Source organism: Sapajus apella, unplaced genomic scaffold, assembly GCF_009761245.1.
Source record: "Sapajus apella isolate SASKATOON/1434 unplaced genomic scaffold, GSC_monkey_1.0 scaffold2, whole genome shotgun sequence".
NCBI classification, from domain to species: Eukaryota; Metazoa; Chordata; class Mammalia; order Primates; family Cebidae; genus Sapajus; species Sapajus apella.
The window spans coordinates 69393641-69415752 of record NW_022436942.1 but is presented as its reverse complement, the minus strand read 5'-3'; the positions used below and the strand labels follow the sequence as shown (position 1 = coordinate 69415752).

General features: G+C 51.7%; 1 protein-coding gene across 5 annotated transcripts in view; it reads right to left on the bottom strand.

Annotated features, from left to right (window-relative positions):
* CUX2 (cut like homeobox 2) overlaps window positions 1-22112 on the bottom strand; it is a 320706-nt gene that overhangs the window by 47096 nt on the left and 251498 nt on the right. For 4 of the 5 annotated variants that reach the window (XM_032239509.1, XM_032239520.1, XM_032239539.1 and 1 more), the window contains 8 exons: window positions 15827-15961; window positions 13617-13740; window positions 12032-12108; window positions 10966-11032; window positions 9104-9152; window positions 3749-3853; window positions 1012-1203; window positions 867-925 (listed from right to left, as the gene is read on the bottom strand). In XM_032239509.1, the coding sequence (XP_032095400.1) occupies window positions 867-925; window positions 1012-1203; window positions 3749-3853; window positions 9104-9152; window positions 10966-11032; window positions 12032-12108; window positions 13617-13740; window positions 15827-15961 (808 nt within the window). The remainder of the gene's footprint in view (window positions 1-866; window positions 926-1011; window positions 1204-3748; window positions 3854-9103; window positions 9153-10965; window positions 11033-12031; window positions 12109-13616; window positions 13741-15826; window positions 15962-22112) is intronic. The other variant, XM_032239525.1, reaches the window with a different exon arrangement.

Below are 22112 nucleotides of genomic sequence, written 5' to 3'. Positions count from 1 at the left end.
TTTTTTTTTTTTTTTTTTGAGATGGAGTTTCGCTCCTGTTGCCCAGGTTGGAGTGCAATGGCGTGATCTCTGCTCACTGCAACCTCCATCTCCCCGGTTCAAGCGATTCTCCTGCCTCAGCCTCCTGAGTAGCTGGGATTGCAAGCATCACCATGCCCGGCTAATTTTGTATTTTTAGTGGAGATGGGATTTCTCCACATTGGTCGGGCTGGTCTCGAACTCCTGACCTCAGGTGATCTGCCCACCTTGGCCTCCCAAAGTGCTGAGATTACAGGTGTGAGCAACCGTGCCCAGCCAATTTATCTATTTTTTGTAGAGACGGGGTTTTGCCATGTTGGCCAGGCTGGTCTCGAACTCCTGACCTCAGGTGATCTGCCTGTATAGGCAAGGCAGCTCTTGATGGAAAAGGAAGTAAGATGGTTGAATTTTGTTTCGTTTTGTTTTCGTTTTGTTTGTTTGCTGTGCTGCCCAGGCTGGAGTGCAGTGGTACACCCACAGCTCAGTGCAGCCCTGACCTCCCAGGCTCAAGCTATCCACCCACATCAGCCACTTGAGTGGCTAGGAATACAGCACACACCACCACCACTCCTGGCTAATTAAAATTGTTTTTTTTCTCATAGAGATTGGGGTTTCCCCATTGTTACCCAGAGAGGTCTCTATCTCCTGAGCTCAAGTGATCCTCCCGCCTTGGCCTCCCAAAGTGTTGGGATTATAGGCAGCCTGAGGATGGTTAAGGTTTGACATCCACAGTGTTAGTTGAGAGAAGAATGGGGTTTAGTAGGAGGGAGGAAATTGATGAACTTTGCCAAGCGTTCCCAGCCAGGGAAGAGTGCTGGGGGTCTGTGGAGCCCCACCCCACAAGGTACCTCAGCTCTGTTTTAATCTCCTCATAGTCAGACTGGGCCTGGAGCTTCTCTTCCAGCTTCTAGAAGAGCAAAGAAAGATAGTGAGGCTGGTCTGTGTGCTTGTGCCTGGGGCCACCTGCCCGCCGGCCTCCTCCCCAGGACCCACCTCTATGGCCTCGGACTTGGCCGTGAGCTGCCGCTCCAGGTCTGCGATTTGGTTGGCGGACGCCTCCTCCAGCTCCTGCAGCGAGCTCTGCAGGTGCTGCACGTCCTTCAGCAGCCGCAGGATCTCCCTGTCCTTGGAGGCCAGCGCAGCCTCCAGTCGAGGCCCCGAGCACAAAGCAAAGTTCACCTTATCCTGTAGGCAAAGGGGGCTCTGAGGGGCTGAGAGGTGGGGGACAGGTCCACGGGTTTGGCTTCCCCACCCCTGAATCCCAAGCAGAATGCAAATTTGTTGATTAGGATGGTATGGGGTGTGTTTATGTTGAAAAATTCAAAGTGATGTACACTTATGACCGGGATGCTTTTCCTTGTAATATTGCAATTAAAAGATTTACTAAAAAAGAACAGCCCCCACAAAAGGAAGTGGTCAGCTGGGGTTGGGGATTGGGCACTCACGGCGGAGGAAACAGCATAGGCAAATGTTTGAGCTTCTTACTCAGGTCTGGCTCCTACCCCAGGGGAATGAACCTGTTCTAGGCAATGGGACATTCAGGATTCAGATTAGACTTGACACCTTAGAGCCACAGGCCAGGTTACGGGTGGCTCTTTCCTCCTCCTAATTTGCTGATAGCCCCAAGACCCACAGCTTCTCCAGATTTTAGGACGTGGCCCATCTGTCCTGGATGAAGATGGAGGCTGTTGTCAGGCTGAGTTACAAATAAATCTAAGAAGCATTAAAAAAAAAAAAAAAAACACACAACAAACAAACAAAAAACCCCAACCGCAGCTTTCTTCCATGGAGATAAATGCCAATTAAAACAGGAAGCGGATGCCATTAATACATTAAATTAATTAGCATCGAGTGCCACTGTTGTGCTCAGAAAAGCACACCCCCCACAAACCAGCAAAGTTCCCTGGGGCTGATTAGCACAGGCATTTGCCGGGTTCCACGGGGGTTAATTAAGAAGCATTGGCGAATTCCTCTCTATCTCTCCACACGGCCTCTCTCCTGTGTTCACTCTCTCTGTGTCATGTCGTCACCCAGGCACATGGAGGCATACACAATCTCCTGGGACACAGACACAGGCTGACACACAAGGACATACCTATAGCCACAGCACACACTAACACATGTAACACTTCCCCAAATATGCGTGTACGTGCGCACACACACGCAGAGAGAAATACACACGCATCAAAGAGACACACTCAAGAGGACACATCATCACACACAGACATGCACGTGCTCAAAGCAGCCACATGCCCTCATGGGCAAGAACACCCCAGACACACCGAAGACGAAATGATAATTGCAATAGTGGCATCAAATACTTAGTGAGCATATGCAATGACCCAAGTGCCGTTTTAGGCACTTTACATGTAATCCATTTTTTTTTTTTTTCAGAGACAGAATCTTGCTATGTTGCCCAGGCTAGACTCAAATTCCGGGGCTTGAGTGATCTTCCTGCCTCAGCCTCCTAAGTGGCTGGGACTACTGGCATGTGCTACCATGCCTGACTCATGTAATTCTTTTAATAACTCTACAAAGCAGGTGTTACTTGTACAGATGAGGAAACTGAGGCACAGTCAGATTAAGAATACAGTCGGTTCCCAAAGATCACAAGTAGAGACACACATACACAGTAACACATTCATAGAGGCACATTCCAATATTCAAACAGAAAGAGAGACACAGACACCTGGGCCTGAATATATGGGTGTCAGGAGAAGTGAAAATTTTGCTCCCGAGTTCAGGTTTATGGGTGGAGAGGCAAGAGACCTGCTATTATGTAACGAACCATGACTCTCATCCCTTGATATTCAGAGATCTGGAAATAAGGCAGACCAATTCACATAATGAACCCAAGGCTTTCTGAAGAGCCAAGATGGAGACTGCTAATACAGGACAGAAGGGTAGGTTGGGGTGGCCTTGATGAAAGTCTCTTGTTAGAAAATGATACCAGGACCCCAAAGAGGCATGAACCAGGAGGAAAGAGAAAGATGAATTGATTAACCAGCCTAACACAAGAACCTCAGCGCTGATCACCAAAGACTGGCTTTTCACAGTGTGCAGCTGGGGTGGGAAGCCGCCCAAGAATCACCTGGCATGTTTTGGAAACCAATGGCTGAGGATGAATGTTAAACTTTATCTTGGTATGTGGCCCCACTGCAGTTCTGGTGATAATGATTGCTTACTGATATGTAGGCTGGCTCACACTGCCAAAAGTACCCAGTTTTGGGATTGAAAACCAGCAGGACCACCACCATCCCTTGTATCCACCAAGCTGCTAAGACCAGTGTTCAACAGCGACACCTGGTGGCATCCACAAAAACGGCATGCTGCTGTATTGCCTCAAACTCACTCTCCCCTATGTCTTTGCTGGTGCATCTGACAATCAGAATGATCTTTGGTCTGAGGAAGTTCCTGGCATTCTTGGACAACTGGGGTTAAGGGAGGCCTCCAAAGGAAGATACTGGACCTCCTGGTAATAAAGGGTATATGTAAACTTGGGCTTGAAAAGTAAAGAACGGTAGCTGTATTTTTATCCTCAGCTGTTGTAGCAGGTCCCGGTGATTATGCTCACTGTATGCATAGAGACCCACACGCATTCATACTCCCAGTTTCAAATGGATGCACGCAATTAACCACAAAGTGTCCCCATCTGCTCAAACCCACAAACTCGACCATTCCCGATCTTTCCCTCTGCCCTCCCTGCTCACTTCCCTGACCCCATCCTTACCCCACTGGGCCCCTGGGGAGAGCAACAAGCCAGGCGAATGGAGCTGTTGACAGAGGCCAGCTGTTCCCGGAGACTTTCCACCTCCCGCTGGGCAGCCTCGGCTCTCTGGGGAGAAGGGGGCAGCGTGGGTGAGAGGTGAGCACGGCCACCACCGCAGAACCTGCTCCGCACTTCTGCCTTCTCCCTGCACTGTCTCAGGCAGGGGTGGGGGAGGCAGTCCTCCGAAGACCACAGGTCCTGCCTGCCTAGACCCAGACCCCATCCTGGAGCTGTGATGACCAGTCACAGAGCACTGTCTGGGCTGGGGACAAGAAACAACAGCCTTTGGGGTTCCTCCTGAGCTGAGAGGACAGGAAGAAATGCCCCCTGAGAAGGGTCTGGCTTCTCGTGGGGTGCCTGGGACCCCCAGAGGAGTCAGAACGTTCCTGCTTTACGAAGGCAGGGAGAGAGAGGCTATCTGGGTGGGACTGGCAGGTTTTCACACATTTCTAGATATTTCTGTCTGCCACGTTAACTTCAGGCCTGGCTAGTCCAAAGGCGAGAGCTGTCCCAGCTCTCATGCCACCTGGTATGGAATGAGCCTCAAAGGCGGCATCTGCAGAGCGGCCTTCCCAGCCCATAGGTTACTGCAGCCCCGGCCAGTCATGTCCTCTCCCTGGGTCTCAGTTTCTTTTTCTTTGAGATGGGGTCTCACTCTGTCACCCAGGCTGGAGTGCAGTGGCATGATCTTGGCTCACTGCAGCTGCTGCCTTCTGGGTTTAAGTGATTCTCCTGCCTCAGCCGCCCAAGTAGCTGGGATTACAAGTGCGCACCACCACGCCCAGCTAATTTTTGTATTTTTAGCAGTGGCGAGGTTTCACCATGTTGGCCAGGCTGGTCTCGAACTCCTGACCTCAGGTGATCTGCCCGCCTCAGCCTTCCAAAGTGCTGGGATTATAGGCATGAGCCACCACGCCAGGCTTAGAATCTCTTTTTAAAATGGGGGCAATGAAAACATCTACCACAAAGGGGTTTTGAGTGGTTAAAATCAGAATGCAGCAGTTCATTAAACTGGATCTACGGTAGATTTTTTTTTTTTTTTTTTTGAGACAGGGTCTCCCTCTGTCACCTAGGCTGGAGTGCAGTGGTGCAATTAGGGTTCACAGCAGCCTCCAACTCCTGGGCTCAGCTGACCCTCCCATCTCAGCCTCCTGAGTAGCTGGGATTACAGGTGTGCAACACCGTGCCTGGTTAATCTTTGTAGTTTTAGTAGAGACGGGGTTTTGTCATGTTGGCTAGGCTGGTCTTGAACTCCTGGGCTCAAGCAACCCACTAGCCTTGGCTTCCCAAAGTGCTGGGATTATAGGCATGAGCTACTGTGCCCAGCTAATAGATTTCTTTTTTCTTTTCTTTCTTTTTAAGATAGAGTCTTGCTCTGTTGACCAGGCTGGAGTGCAGTGGTGTAATCTTGGCTCACTGTAACCTCTACCTCCTGGGTTTAAGCAATTCTCCTGCCTCAGCCTCCTGAGTAGCTGGGATTACAGGCATGCGCCACCAGGTCCGGCTAATTTTTGTATTTTTAGTAGAGATGGAGTTTTGCCATGTTGGCCAGGCTGGTCTCGAACTCCTAGGGTCAAGCGATCCACCCACCTTGGCCTCCCAAAGTGCTGGGATTACAAGCATGAGCCACCACACCCAGCTGGTAGATCTTAACTTTTCAAACATTTCTACCTAGAAGGAAGCACCTGAATGTTAACACATTTAGCCTTATGGGTCTGGAGAGAAATCTGGGCTCACATCCTGACTTTGGAACTTTCTGGATGTGTGATCTTAAGCAAGAGGTTTCATCTCCCCAGCCTCGGCTTCCCTATTAATAAAATGGGATTATAAAGGCAACTATCTCATAGGGTTGCTGTGCAAAGGAAGTGGTTTGGCCAAATGCAATTTGGTGGGTATCTTCGCCTGGTGCCTGGTACGTATAAATGCATCAATACTTGGTTAACTTTGTTAACCTCATGAGGGTATATTACTTGAGCCATTACTTAAAAATTAAAAGAGCTGTGGCTGTATTTTTGCCTTTGGCTGGTAAATGCAGGTCACAGTGATTATGTTTAACTACATAATGACCTTGACAATCAGGGTGCTATGCCCAATGTATGCACATTGAGACTCACACACACTCGTGTTCACATCTGAATTTATTATTTATAGGTATGTTGCCCTGTTCCAGAAATGGCTCAAGTCAGTTTTGTTTTAGGAAAAGTTTTCTGGTGTGTGGGACTAGAAAGGAAGTATTTTTATATTTCTGTACATTTTTTGTGATCGCACCACTGCACTCCAGCCTGGGGGACAGTGCAAGACTCTATCTCAACACACGTTTCCAGAAATGGCTCAAGTCAGTTTTGTTTTAGGAAGAGTTTTCTGGTGTGTGGGACTAGAAAGGAAGTATTTTTATGTTTCTGTACAGTTAGGGCTCTCTGAGCTTATATGATTGAAACTTGAGATCTGGACTAATGGATAAGCCTTGGAAATTCAACTCATGACTGATTAGCTCCTGAGAACCCCAGAGGTTCCCTTCCCTGGAGGGTTATGTGTTTAGACATCAAGGGTGGGTGAGACCCACACCACGGAGGCAGCTCCTGAACATTAGAGCTGGGTTCTGAAGTGATTAGTTGGTGCTGGGCATAGTGGCCCAGGCCTATAATTCCAGCACTAGAGGCCATGAGTTTGAGACCAGCTTGGGCAACAGAGGAAGACTGAAACTCGATGAAAAAAAAAAAAGAAAAAAAAGTTGCGGGTGTGGTGGTGTGAGCCTATAGTCCTTGCTGCTTGGGAGGATCCCTTGAGCCCAGGAGTTTGAGGCTGCAGTGAGCTATGATCTTGCCACTGCCCTCCAGTCTGGGTGACAGAGCTACACTCTGTCTCTAGGAAATGAAAAAAAAAAAAAAAAAAAAAAAAAAGCCTACTAGTCTTACCTCCCCCTGGAGCACTGTGTTTACTTCCAAAGGCTAAAAGCCAGGGTCCTTGTCTGTCCACATGACATTTGGGAGGTACATTCTTTCCCTTCCTCTCTCAAAAGGTTCCTTTCCTATGTAAGCACTAATATTCAGAATTGGGATTGTCCTCGCATAGAGTACAAATTCTAGTGCACGTGGGATGACAGCTAGTTCTCATTTCTCACCCCAGGAGCAAGAATCGGGGCAAACTGGTGCGGTTATTATCGTGTAAGTAGCAATATGGGTCTGCTGTATCCCAGCACCTTCATTAAAATAGTATTAACAGGCTGGGCATGGTGGCTCACGCCTGTAATCCCAGCACTTTGTGGGGCTGAGGTGGGTGGATCACCAGAGGTCGGGAGTTTGAGAGCAGCCTGACCAATGTGGTAAAACCCTGTCTCTACTAAATACAAAAAATTACCTGGGTGTGGTGGTGGGCGCCTGTAATTCCAGCTACTTGGGAGGCTGAGGCAGGAGAATTGCTTGAACCCAGGAGGTGGAGGTGGCAGTGAGTGGAGATCGTACCACTGCACTCCAGCCTGGGGGACAGTGCAAGACTCTATCTCAAAAAAAAAAAAGTATTAATAAATACAGAGATTAAAAACCTAATACAGTGACATTTATTTTCTTCTCCATACTTCTCTATAATGTGTGGGTTTTAGTTTTGGACTCAGAAGAAACATTATTAGAAGTGCTTCCTATTCCAAGTACTCCATGATCACTATTTTTTTGAGACAGGGTCTCGTTCTGTCATCCAGGCTGGAATGCAGTAGTGTGATCATAGCTCATTGCAGCCTCCATCTCCCTGGCCTCAGGTGATTCTCCCACCTCAGCCTCCTGAGTAGCTGGGACCACAGGCATACACCACTAGGCCTAATTTTTTTTTTTTTTTGAGATGGAGTCTGGCTCTGTCGTCCAGGCTGGAGTGCAGTGGCACGATCTCAGCTCACTGCAACCTCCTCCTCCTGGGTTGAAGTGATTCTCCTGCCTCAGCCACCCGAGTAGCTGGGACTACAGGTGCACACCACCACGCCTGGCTAATTTGTTGCATTTTTAGTAGAGACAGGGTTTCACCGTGTTAGCCAGGATGGTCTCCATCTCCTGACCTCGTGATCTGCCAGGCTTGGCCTCCCAAAGTGCTGGGATTACAGGCGTGAGCCACCGCACCGGATCAATTTTTCATTTTTTTGTAGAGATGGGGTCTATGTTGTCCAGCGGGTCTCAAACTTCTGGACTCAAGTGATCATCCCACCTTGGCCTCCCAAAGTGTTGGGATTAGAGGCATGAGCCATTGTGCACAGCCCTGCCCATTCATATAAAGTTTTATTGGAACACAGACATGCCAATTCACTTACATAGTCTGCGCTTCCATGCTAAAATGGCAAAGTTGAAAATCTGTGTCAGGGACTGTATGAATTGCAAAGCTGAAAATATTTACTCTCTGACTCTTTACAGAAAGTTTGCCCTCCCCTGCGTGAGCCGATGGTACCCCCTGCCGAGGAACACCACACAGCCGTAAAACAGAGGAAGAATTGCTTTCTATACTGATGCGGAAGGGACTCAAAGATATAGACATGGAAAACATAAGGCTCATGATGGTATACATAGCACATTATCATTCTGTTTTTCAAAGGGGTGGCTGGGCACAGTGTCTCAACCCTGTAATCCCAGTGCTTTGGGAGGCCCAGGAGGGTGGATTGCTTGATCTCAGGAGTTAGAGATCAGCCTGGACAACATGACAAAACCACATCTACAAAACATATAAAGATTAGCCGGGTGTGGTGGTGCATGCCTGTAGTCCCAGCTACTTGGGGGGCTGAGGCAGGAGGATTGTTTGAACTCCAGAAGTTGAGGCTGCAGTGAGCTGTGATCGCACCAATGCACTGGGGGACAGACGTGGTGGGCACACAAGACCTCAGGCTAGAGCCCCCGGCTGTGGCTACCCTCCTTTCAAAGTCCTGCCTGACTGTGCCCACCAGATGGCAGCACCTCTGAAGCCAGAGGAAGGCAGGATGCCGGAACCCCACTTAGAATCCGTGCCTAGACACTGCCATTTATTCTTTACGTCTCAGCTTCACACCCCTTCCTCTAGGATGTCCTCCTGGACTCCCGCAGTCTGGATCAGCGCTCCTTCCTGCCTGTTGCTGCGGGGACCACTCTATTTCCAAGTGTGTCTGTCTTTGGTACCCTAACCTCCACCCCAGCCCCACCCCAGCAGCTCAGACTCCTCCCGGCCCCCTCACTAGGTAGGCACAGGACCACAGTTGAATAAATATTAAATATTGATGAAGCTCAGCCCCTTCCTCCTTGTCCGGCCTGAGACCCCCACCCCAGGCAGGGGGAGCCTCTGGCACCCATGGTGGGAACTGTACCTCCTCACCTGATTAGCTTTCTCCAGGTTGGTCATGATCAGGCCGACTTCATCTGCCCTGAGACACAAAGACGAGGCCCTGAGGAAGGGCTTCCCGTGGGCTCCAGGCCCCGCCCCTCCTGACACCCCAGCCCCTGCCTGCACCCAGGGGAGGGCTGATGGCCCTCCCTTCCTGCCGTGCTACTGGAGAGAAATCAGGCTGGGGAGAAAAAAGCCTAGGCTTCGGGGAAAAGGGAGAGGGCATCAGCACTCCACCTCCTCCGGGCAGCCTGGCCTCCCTCTCCCCTGGGGGCGGCTCTCTGAACTCCACCTCCAAGCCTTTGTCCCAGTGGCACCTGGAATGCCCTTCCCCAAGAGAACGCCCGCCCCCCACCCCCAGATCACAGTTTCTTCTGGGAGTCGGTCACTTGTTTCCTGCACTGCCCAGCCCCCTCCAGACTGCCAGCACAGAGGGGCTTGGGATGGGCCTTGCCTCTGTTAGCAAGGGGTGGGAGATGCCGGGGCATGTGCGGAGCACTTGGTGACTCAAGGCCACAAATGGGCTGCGTGCATGCTCAGGGCCTTCCGTGGCTCAGGCTGGTCCTGCTGCCTGGAGCACCCTTTCCTGGACTCTTCTCATGGCCTTCTCCTCCTCCTCCAGGGAGTTCTCCCGGATTAACCAGGACAAAGGACCCACCCCTTCCTGTCATTCTCTCTCTTCTCTTGCCCCCACTTCTTCCCTTTGTAGCATTTGCCATGTGCCAAGAACAGTGCTGGGCATACAGTAAGTGCTCAGTATGTGTGAATGAACAAATGTATCACTGCACATCAGTTTTTGTCTCCTCTCCTCGATTGAGGACAGGGTCATGTTCTCATGTTTCCTCCAGGGACCCAGAACAGCACTGGATAAACAGTAGGTGCTTAATAAGTGTTTGCAGAGTGAATGATTTCTTAAAGCCTAAAGAAATGCTTGAATCCAGAGTGATTTAGGTGAATGCCTCTCAGCCCCTAAGTACTGGAGTGTGGAGCTGGCGAGCAGAGACAGCCCCCCAGGAGGCCAGGGCGGAGGGCGAGGACCCCACCAAGCAGCCCCTTGCTCAGCCCAGGTCCCAGGACATTATTTATGGTTGTAGTGTGTGAGTGGCAAAGCAAATGACAGCTGTGTGCCTTTGGGGGTGAGGAGCAGAGGTGCTTAATGAAATGGGGGGCCTCCAGCAGAGAGTCAGAGGAAGGAGAAGAGTCAGAAAGAGGAGGCATATTTGAGAGGTCAGAGGCAAGAGGCATTTCTAGAGGGACAGAGGGAGGATGTAAGTCCTGAAGGATCAGAAGGAGGAGGCAAGTACTGGAGGGTCAGAGGGAGGAGGCATATCTGGGAGGGTCAGAGGGAGAAGGCCTGTCTGGGAGGGGCAGAGGGTGGAGGTGTGTTTGGGAGGGTCAGAGGGAGAAGGCCTGTCTGGGAGGGTCAGAGGGAGAAGTCCTGTCTGGGAGGGTCAGAGGGAGAAGGCCTGTCTGGGAGGGTCAGAGGGAGGAGGCCTGTCTGGGAGGGTCAGAGGGTGGAGGTATGTCTGGGAGGGTTAGAGGGAGAAGTCCTATCTGGGAGGGTCAGAGGGAGAAGGCCTGTCTGGGAGGGTCAGAGGGAGGAGGCATGTCTGGGAGGGTCAGAGGGAGGAGGCATGTCTGGGAGGGTCAGAGGGTGGAGGTGTGTCTGGGAGGGTTAGAGGGAGGAGGCAAGTCCTAGAGGGTCAGAGGGAGGAGGTGTATCTGGGAGGGTCAGAGTGAGGAGGGAAGTACTGGAAGGCCAGAGGGAGGCGGCCTGTCTGGGAAGGTTTGAGGGAGGAGGCCTGTCTGGGAGGGTTTGAGGGAGGAGGCACACCTCAGCAGAGCTCACTTACTTGGACGCCGCCTCCTCGTCGTATTTCCGCCGCAGCTCTAGCAGCTCTGCCTGCGTGGCCTTTAGCGCTGGGAGAAAGCAGAGGCAGGGTGAGGCCCTGCCACCGAGTGGGAAGGGGCTGGGTCTCCCAGGGAGGTGGAGCTGGGGTAGTGAGGGAGACCCTTCTCTCAGTCAGCACTGGTGACAGGAAGTGAGTTTCCTGCCCCTAGAGGGGCTCCAGGCTGGTGGGAGGGATGTGCAGCGGCTGGGGTGGGCAGTGTAGGGTGGATGAGGTCCTCTCCATGGGTCTAGGTAGCTCATGGGTCCCAGGCCGGGTTGGGGGGCAGAGGCGTGGTGCTGTCTGCCATGACCTGGGGTATAAGCCCCCAACACCCTTAAGTCACTGCAGGACCCGGGCAAGGCTGTCTATGTGCTCAACCACCTGGAGGCTCCAGCCTGGCAGACAGGAGGACAGGGAAGACCCACACAATGAATGGATTCATGTGTTACAATGCATGAGCGCTTTTGATACAATTCCAGATTTCTAATTTCTCTGGGAAAATGGAGAGGCCACAGGGGACCATATGGGCGGCACCTGGCCGGTGCTAAACAGTGGCTGTCTCTTTAGATGAGCCTTCATTTCTCTAGCTTGCCCCAGACCTCACTCCTCCTCAATGCCTCCCCTAAGTTGGTGGCTTGGTAGTGTTTTGGCCCCTGCCAGGGTTGTATTAAATTAATTAATTAATTAGAGACAGAGTCTTGACATGTTGCCCAGGCTGGTCTCGAACTCTGGGGCTCAAGCAATCTTCCCGCCTCAACCTCCCAAAGTGCTTGGAATTACAAATGTGAGCCACCATGCCTGGCCACCACCTGAAATGATTCTGTCTCAAATCCTCCACAGCAATGTGGCTTCTCGGGCATAGAGGCTCTGACCCCCACTGGGTAAGATTTTTCTTCCCAAACTCTGTTTTTGCTCTCTTGATTCTAAAACACCTGGATGTGGCAGACCCTAAGCCATGTCCCCCTCACTGATAGCAATATCGCTTCCTTCCAGTCCTCCGTCCGGGCCGCCTGGTGCCGACACATACCTGAATGTAGGACTTTGATTTTCTCCTCTGCCTCCCCCAGTCTGGCCGCCAAAGTGATCTGTACTTCTTGAAGGCCCCTGTGGAAAGATGAGGCCTGCTCGTGCTGCCTGCAGGGACAGGCCTTACCCGGGGCCCCCGAGTCCAGTCCCATCCTGCTTTACAGCCGTTGGCCATTCCCTGCAAGCTGCACCTCTGTCTTTCTGCAAGTCCTTAGACGTGAATTCAGGCACCTGGCTGTCCTGCTGCTCCACTGCCTGCATGGGCCCTGGCATGGCTGCCCCTGTTAGTTTCTGCCAGGATTTTTAGGGGCAAAGATGTATAGTAGCAAGCAACCTCTCTGGGCCTCAGTTTCCTTATCTATAAAATGGGGTTTCTGATCGGGTCTGCCTCAGGGGATGCTGTGAAGCATGCTCAGTGGGGTGCCCAGCCCTCAACAGTTCCTCAATATTGTGAGTTATTGATACTGCCTGGGGGAGTAACATTTCCTCTGTTTTCTTTTATTTTAAAGACAGGGTCTTGCTCCGTTGCCCAAGCTGCAGTACAGTGGCGCGATCATAGCTCACTACAGCCTCGACCATCTGGGGCTCAAGTGATCCTCTGCTCTGCCTCAGCCTCCCATGTAGCTGGGACTATAAGTGTACACCACCACGCTCGGCTAATTAAAAAAAAAAGAAATATATATATGTGTGTGTGTGTGTGTGTGTGTGTGTGTATTTGTATATATATTTGTGTGTGTGTGTGTGTGTGTATATATATATGGCTGGGCAAAGGGACTCACACCTGTAATCTCAGCATGTTGGGAGGCTAAGGCAGGAGGATCACTTGAGGTCAGGATTTTGAGACCAGCCTGGCCAACATGGTAAAATCCTGTCTCTGCTAAAAATACAAAAATTAGCCAGGTGTGGTAGTGCACACCTGTAATCCCAGCTACTCAGGAGGCTGAGGCAGCAGAATTTCTTGAACCTGGGAGGTGGAGGTTGTAGTGAGCTGAGATGCCACTGCACTCCAGCTCTGTCGCCCAGGCTGGTCTTAAACCCTTGGCCTCAAGCAGTCCTCCTGCCTTGGCCTCCCAAAGTGCCGGGACTACAGGCTGCAGTGGGCTATAATTATGCTGTTGCACTACAGCCTGGGTGACAGAGCAAGATCTTGTCTCTAAAACGTTATAATTATTGTAAAATAAAAAGAGAAAGATTGTAGTACCAACTCCTGCTCTGCCAGTTTTGTACCCGCCAGCTCCCATAACTGCATAAGCTAAGTCCTAGGAAGACATGTCTTAATCATTTAAAAAATCCTACCAGTTCTGCTTCTCTAGAGAATGCTGAGGAATGGACTACCCTTAGCCCCATTTACCAGGTGGGAAACTGAGGCTCAGAGGATGATGTGATTTGCTGGGGCCAGTCACTGAGCTCCTGTGGTGGGACTCGAACCCAGATCTGGCTGGAGTCCAAAGCCCTCACCCCTTCCTCATCTGCATCTCCAATCTGCATGTCGATTCTGGTAGGAGACTTTCGCTGCCCACGGCCCAGCCAGGTGGGACGACCGCAGCCCTGCCTGCTCCTCCCTCCGCCCACCCTCCCTTCCTCACTTTTGTTTCTCCGCCTCATTTCTCTGCAGCAAGGTTTCTGTCAGGAGGGCTTTCCCGGGAATGCCTGGGAGGTGGCTTCCCTCGGTCAGCGTGGGCACGGCAGGCGACGTCCCCTCTCGCTGCTCTGCAGGGAGAAAAAGAGGGAAAACCCCCATTGTCAAGAGAACAACGTGACGCCAGAGAGGCTTTCTGCAAACCAGATCGATCATCGATTGCAATCAATTTCCCAACTTGGGCCTTGGAGAGAGCACAGCTGTGGAACCCTGCGGACCCCATGTCCTCGCCACACAGGTCATTTCCACCGTGGCGCCAGCGTCAGCACACGCAGAGCTTCTTCTGCCTCCTCATGCCTCTGCGGCCTGCTTCATTATACGTTTAAAATTGTGGTAAAATATACGTCACATAAAATTTACTTTTTTTTTTTTTTTTGAGACAGTCTTGCTGTCACCCAGGCTGGAGGTGCTACTGCAGTGGCGCGATCTCAGCTTACGACAACCTTCACCTCCTGGATTCAAGCGATTTTCCTGCCTCAGCCTCCCGAGTAGCTGGGATTACAGGTACCTGCACCATGCCTGGCTAAATTTTGTATGTTTAGCAGAGACGGGATTTCACCATGTTGTCCAAACTGGTCGTGAACTCCTGACCTCAAGTGATCTGTCTGCCTCAGCCTCCCAAAATGCTGGGATTGCAGCTGTGAGCCACCGTGCCTGGCAAAAATTCACTGTTTTGACCACCATTTTGTAGTGACATTTAGCATAGTCACAATTCTGTGAAGCCATCACCATTAATTCCAGAACACGGTCACTGCCACAGAAGGAAACCTGGTGTCCCCATTAAACAACTCCCCATAACAGCCACACCCCTTCCTCCAGCCCTTGGCAACTACCAATCTCCTTTCTGTCTCTACAGATTTGCCTGTTTTGACATTACACAAAGGAATCGTACGTTATATGGCTTTTCGTGTCCGGCACCTTCTGCTCAGCACCATGTTTCTCTTTCTTCTTTTTTCCCTGGACAGAGTCTTGCTCTGTCACCCAAGCTGGAGTGCCATGGTGCGATCTTGGCTCACTGCAATCTCCACTCTTGGGTTCAGGTAATTCTTCTGCCCCCAGTCTCCCAAAAAGCTGGGATTACAGGTACATACCACCATGCCTGGCGAATTTTTTTTATTTTTAGTAGAGATGTGACTTCACCATGTTGGCTAGGCTGGTCTCAAAATCCTGACCTTGTGGTCCACCCGCCTCGGCCTCCCAAAGTGCTGGGATTCCACGCATCAGCCACCGCACCCGGCCTGCATCATGTTTTCAAAGTTCATCCATGTTGTAGCATGGATCAGTGTGTCCTTCCTTTTCGCAGCTGAGTAATATTCTATGGATATTTGGTTTATGTATTCAGCCGTTGCGGGCCACTGGAGTTGTTACTGCTTTTGCTGTTGTGAGTAATGCTGCCGTGTACATTTGTGTACACTGTTCTGAGCTCTTGTTTTCATTCTCTGGGGTCCACGCCTAGCAGTGGCCCTGCTGGGTCACGTGGTGAGACTATTTCTGCTACTGAAGAACTGCCAGGTTATTTTTCCCCCCAACTGTGGAGGGCACACATGGGGACGCTCGGCCATCACTGGCCTCACCTGCATCACACCCACCTCAGCAGGCCCCGTGGGGACTCATCCCAGGGACTGGTGGGTGCTTTTGGTGCTAAATTCATCATGGGGTAGAGGGCACTTTGGGGCTGGCCATGGAGGGTGGGAGCCTGAACAGGCCTCTTGACTTTCTCTCTACCCGCCACACCATGTGTCTTACTGACTTGTCCACGATGACCTCCTCTTCTAGAAGGTCATCACTTTTAATTGTTTTGTAGATCTTGCCATGCTGCCCAGGCTGGTCTTGAACTCCTGGGCTCAAGTGATCCTCCCACCTTGGCTTCCCAAATTGCTGGCATCAGCCACTGCACCCAGCCAACCTTTTCTTTTTTGAGACAGAGTCTTGCTCTGTTGCCCAGGCTGGGGTACAGTGGTATGATCTCAGCTTACCTCAATTTTCTCTTTTACTCTCAATGGCATTTCCAGTGCCAGGAATTAAATGGTTACCGAAGTCCTTCAGCTGCCCAGTTCCCTGCCCTAGCCACCCCCAAACAAGGGTGGCCAAGTTTGGCTCTGAAGATCTGCAGCCTGGCTGTTTATTGCAGATGCTCTGAGAAGGCCTTATCCGTACCTTTGGGGCTCAGGAGCTCAGGGTTCCTCTTCCACGCAGTGTGGAGGTCTTGCCGGGGCTGCCCGCTGGACTCAAAGCTGGGGGGCTGCAGTCTGTCGTCTAGGCTGCGCGCCGCCTCAAACACAGGCACGGGGTCTGCGCAGGGAGAGAAAGACAGGGGTGGTAAGGGCCTGATGGATGGGGACACCCAGGCTGTGGCTGCAGGGCCTGGCAGGTCCCACAGGAGCCACTGGAGTCACCCTGCTGGCTTATGGGAAGTAGTGTGGACTTTCTGCTCTACGAGGGGGCAGCCTTGTCCAGTCACTTGCCCAGGGGAGCACCTGCTATCTCCAGGGTGCGGGTGTCCTGCCCAGCTAGGAATAATACTAACAATAATAATAGTTGGCTGGGCCAGGTACAGTGGTTCACGCCAGTAATCCCAGCACTTTGGGAGGCTAAGGAGGGCGGATCATTTCAGGTCAGGAGTTCAAGACCAGCCTGACCAACATGGTGAAACCCCATCTCTACTAAAAATACAAAAAGATTAGCCAGGCATGGTGGCACATACCTGTAATCCCAGCTACTCGGGAGGCTGAGGCAGGAGAATTGCTTTAACCCGGGAAGTGGAAATTGAGGTAAGCTGAGATCATACCACTGTACCCCAGCCTGGGCAACAGAGCAAGACTCTGTCTCAAAAAAGAAAAGGTTGGCTGGGTGCAGTGGCTGATGCCAGCAACTTGGGAAGCCAAGGTGGGAGGATCACTTGAGCCCAGGAGTTCAAGACCAGCCTGGGCAGCATGGCAAGATCTACAAAAAAATTAAAACAGTAGTCTGGGTGCAGTGGCTCACGCCTGTAATCCCAGCACTTTGGGAGGCCAAGGTGGGTAGATCACTTGAGATCAGGAGTTCAAGACCAGCCTGACTAATGTGGTGAAACCCTGTCTCTACTAAAAATACAAAAATTAGCCAGGCATGATGGCTCACATGCCTGTAATCCCAGCTACTCGGGAGGCTGAGGCAGGAGAATCCCTTGAACCCAGGAGGCAGAGGTTGCAGTGAGCTGAGATGGTGCCACTGCACGGCAGTCTGGGTAACAAAGTGAGACTCTATCTCAATAAATAAATAAATAAATAAATAAATAAATAAGCTGGGCATGGTGGTACATGCCTGTGGTCCCAGTTACTCAGGAGGCTGAGGTGGGAGGATCACTTGAGTATGGGTGGTCGAGGCTGCAGAGAATGGAGACTGCATCACTGCACCCCAGTCTCAGCAGCAGAGTGAGATTCTGTTCAAGCCATCCTGCCTCAGCCTCCAAGTAGCTGGGATCAAGGGTGTGCACTATCATGTCTCGCTAATTTTTGTGGTATTTTGTAGAGACAGGTCTCGCCATGTTGCCCTGGCTTCATTGCATTTTCTTGACTCTATGATGCCATCTGTGGCACTCTGAGGCTGTGCCTTGCAGACCTCCAACTACAGTGAGGGGCACGGAGCAAGGATCTGGCTGCTACTCTGAGATCCACTGCTCTGAGGCCAACCTTCCCATGGCCCCGCCAACCATGCCTGTGTGCAGTGGGGATACCGAGGCAGGGCTGCTCTGAGGGCCGACTTTGCAGTGAGGACTTGCCCATGACCTCGTCCAGTGCTTCCGCAGGCCGTGTGGGGTCTAGATATGCTCCCAGGCAGCTGCCCCGCCTCTCCACGTGCTCTTCCAGCCTCTCTGCTCCCTGCATTCCTATTCTGCTCCAACATCCTCTCACATGTAATCCTGGGTGTGCTTCTTGGTGGATCTGGTGACCACGATCATTTGAGACACACATTGTTGGTGAACGGCATTTTCGGGGGCAAAACACACACCTAGACGTAAGATGTCCACCAATTCCCCAGTCACTCAAAGGCGAGGAACGCGCAGGTCCTTCTGCCTGGAATTTGGTTCTCTCTCCCAGCCCTTCACACCGTAAGCACTTTGCTTCCTTCCACTCTGGAGTCCTCCTCAACTTTTTCCCCAAGTTCCTGTCTAGGGCAAGGCCTAAGAAACCTGGATCGTCCCAGAGGTGGGTGTGGCACCTTCCAGGCTACAAAGCCCACGCTTGGGACTGGGTTCCCAGCATCCTCACGGCATCCCCTGGGGGCTGGCTTGGGTCCAGCACATTTTCACACATGAGGAAACTGAGGCTCAAAGAAGCCAGGTGACTTGCTGAAGGGGAGATGTGACACTCGAATCTGGGTCTCTTGCTCTGCTACACCAAGGCCTCCTGTCGTCGTGTCTGCTCTTGACAGCTCCAGCAGGTGCAGATGATGTCCACGGCACCCAGGAAAGCCGGCTCCTAGATATGGACCAAGAAGCCTGGGGCCTGGTTCAGTGCTTCCTAATGCATGGAAGCCCTGTCTCTTCCTGGTCCCTTCCCCAGAATTTTCTTTTCTTTTTTTTTTTTGAGACAGAGTCTGGCTCTGTCACCTAGGCTGGAGTGCAGTGGTGTGATCTCAGCTCATTGCAATCTCTGCCTCCCATGTTCAAGTGAGTCTCCAGCCTCAGCCTCCCAAATAGCTGGAATTACAGGTGTGTGCCATCATGCCTGGCTAATTTTTGAATTATGACTTTTTTTTGGAGATGGAGTCTTGCTCTGTCATCTAGGCTGGAGTGCAGTGGCGTGATCTTCGCTCACTGAAACCTCCACCTCCCGGTTCAGTGATTCTCCTGCCTCAGCCTCCTGAGTAGCTGGGACTGCAGGTGTGTGCCATTACACCCAGCTAATTTTTGTATTTTTGGTAGAGATGGGGTTTCACCGTGTTGGCCAGGCTGGTCTTGAACTCCTGACCTCAGGTGATCCACCCACCTCGGCTTCCAAAAATGCTGGGATTACAGGTGTGAGCCACTGCACCTGGCCACATTTTTTTTTTTTTTTTTTTTTTGAGACGGAATCTTGCTCTGTCGCCCAGGCTGGAGCACAGTGGCATGATTTCGGCTCACTGCAACCTCCACCTCCCGGGTTCAAGCAGTTCCCTGCCTCAGCCCCCTGAGTAGCTGAGATTATAGGCACACACTACCATGCCCAGCTAATTTTTGTATTTTTAGTAGAGACGGGGTTTCACCATCTTAGCCAGGCTGGTCTTGAACTCCTGACCTCGTGATCCACTCACCTCAGCCTCCCAAAGTGCTGGGATTACAGGCGTGAGCCACTGCCCCCAGCCCTCAAATTTTTGTATTTTTAATAGAGCTGGGGTTTCACCATGTTGGCCAGGCTGGTCTTGAACTCCTGACCTCAGGTGACCTGCCTGTGTCGGCCTCCCAATGTGCTGGGATTACAGGCATGAATTACTGTGCCTGGCCCCTCTCCCAGATTTTTCTGCTAGCATCTGCTTGGCCCTTGCTCTCTGCTGGGGAGTAGAGGGATTAAGAGAGTGGACATCAAGGTCCCTGGAGTCTGCTAATCTATACTTGCTTCTTGGGATTGCTATGTGACTTTGGCAGGTGACTCTACCTCTCTGTGCCTCTCCATAAATGTAGCAATCTCATGGGGCTGTAATAAGGATCCATGTAAAATACTCCACATGGCACCGGACACTTGGCTAGCTCAGAGCAAGCAGAAGCCCTCACTTCTTTCTGAGCTCCAGTCACAGTGGCTTCTTCTTACCTTCCCATCTGAGACTGTTTGCACAGAAGCCTCTGCCAGGAACACCCTCCCCTGAATTATTCCTTTCAGCTAGTTAACACTTACTTGCCTTCCGTATTGCAATTCAAATGCCACTTCTTCCAGGAAGCCCTCCTCGACTAACCTGTCCTCTGATATGAGCTGCCTGCATCTTTCCTTCATGGCACCCACTGCAGTTCTAAATAACACCCACTGGACTGCAAACTCCACAAGGGAAGCCAGACTGCATCTGTTTTTGACCCCCCTCCACCTCTACTCTGCTGGAATTCTTGTACCTACCATGAAGTGTGACCTACAGTCCAACCCAATAAATATCTGCTGATGGAAGAAACGGGGCAGTTCCTGTACATGGGGCCTTCAGGTCTGGCTGGAACAAGGCAGCTTCCCTGTTTTACTCTGCTGCGGTCTGTTCGTTTAGGTGGCAGGGGCTCGGACAATGGGCATCCATGCCGAGGTAAGCAGGTGTGTGGGAAGGCGGCGGTGGCTTTCGTCTGCCGGCAGCCCCCACGCCCTGTCATTAGGCAGGGCCTGCGCAGCAGGGTATGCCATTATGTCTCCCCGGGCTGATGTAATTATACATTGACATAATTAACCCAGCAAGCGCATTAGGCAGGCCAGCTAAAAATTCATCTATAATTATTTGTTGTGTGCATGATAATGAGTCCATCTGCACTGCCTTTGTACAACACGAACAAATTAATTTACAAGTCTGGATTTTTTAATAAGTTCAAGGAAACGCTTCCTATTGTGTCCTGGTTTTTGAGAAAGGAGGAAAAAGGCGGCGAGCACTCTCGGGGGTCAGGGAAGTTAGACAAACACAAGACGGTGTGGTGCCAAGCGGACCGCGCAGGGCCACAGAGGGCTTGCTCCGGTTCCAAGGATGGGGAGGATCCGGCTCGTGGCCCAGGGGCCCTGCTGGCCGTGAGCCCATCGAGCCAAACGACGATGCTTGGGTGATAAGGGATGTCTGTCACTCACCCCGTCGCAGGGATTAGGTATTGACAATTCATTCTGCTCCGAGGCCCTGCAGGTCACTCCTTGCTGGCTGTGTGCTCTGTCTTGGGGAAGCTGGCCTCAGGTGGCCCCCCAGAGAGGTTGATGGGAACAGGGGCTGGCCGGACCTTTGATTCAGGTCCATAGATTTCAAGGCTCTGTCTTTTTGCCTTCCTTTGCAGATACAGTGTAAAACAGTCATTAAGCTCACAGAGTCCAAAGTCCAGCACAGGGGCCAGATACCAGGGGGCCTGGCGCCTCAGTTCCTCCACTTATAAACTAGAAACTTCCTAATTCCCACAAATTATTATTTAGAGACAAGGTCTTGCTCTGTTGCCCAGGCTGCAGTGCAGTGGCTCGATCTTGGCTTACTGAAACCCCTGCCTCCTGGGTTCCATCGATTCTTCTGCCTCAGCCTCCTGAGTAGCTGGGACCACAGCTACCACCATGTCTAGCTAATTTTTGTATTTTCAGTAGAGATAGTATTTCGCCATGTTGGCCAGGCTGGTCTCAAACTCCCAACCTCAGGTGATCTGCCCGCCTTGGCCTCCCAAAGTGCTAGGATTACAGGTGTGAGCCACTGCGCCCGGCCACTATTTTTAAAATTTTTGTAGAGATAGGGTCTTGCTATGTTGCCCAGGCTGGTCTCAAACTCCTGCCTAAAGTGATCTTGTTGCCTTGGCTTTCCAAATTGCTAGGATTACAGGTGTGAGCCACCACGACTGACCTCCCCAGGAATTCCCATTGGCAAGACGTTAAAGATACTGAGAGAGGCAGTAATGAGTTAAGGATCCAGTGTCAGCTCCTACTGCAATTGGCCAAGCTAACCTCTTGGAGCCTCTGTTTCCTCATCTGTACAATGGGGCTGCATGTGCAGGGTGGCTAAGGACTGGGGGAGAGAAGGTATGCAGAGAATTGCATAGTGCCAGGCACAGGGTGGGGCTTGCCCAGTGCTGTCTGCTTTCATCAGCCCTAGACAAGGCAGCACACCAGGCTCTGGCATTCTGGGCGCCGGCTGTCTGGGCAGGGATGCTCTGTGGAACCTGGACAGGGGATGGCTTCACCTGTGTGCATCAGTCCCCCAGAGATCCAGAATCTAATCATCGTGCTTTGAGCTAACTCCACGCTGGGACCCAAAGATCCCAGCTTAGAAAGTCACACTGGGGAGGCACCTATCAGATCAATATGTCAACACCCCTTCCATCCCAGGGCACAGTGGGGTCTGATGTTATCCCTGAAATCTGTTGGAGAGTTGGTGGCAGGCTGAGACGGGTCCTTAGGCCTCTTCCTTTCACACTGTGCGGCCCCTGAGTCCCCAACTTGAGGGAGAAGGTGGCGGTGACGTCCAGATGCCTCGGCCAAAGTCAGGCTGCAACCATGTCCTAACGGCCAAAGCCCTTTCCACAGACTAGAATTCACTCGGTCTTCACCACAACACTGAGGCAAGCACTGCTGGATCCTGATTTCCCACATGGAAAAACAGAGGCTCGGGAGTGAAGTCAGTTCCCCAGGGTGAGGCAGGGAGGGCTGGGCTGCTGTCCAGGGACACTGGCCCTGTTTGGCAGAACAAGGTCCTTGAGAGACCTTGCTGGCGCCAAGCAGGGGCACATCAGAGTCCCCTGGGGGATCTGTCAAACATCTCAGGGACTCAGTCCTAAATCAGT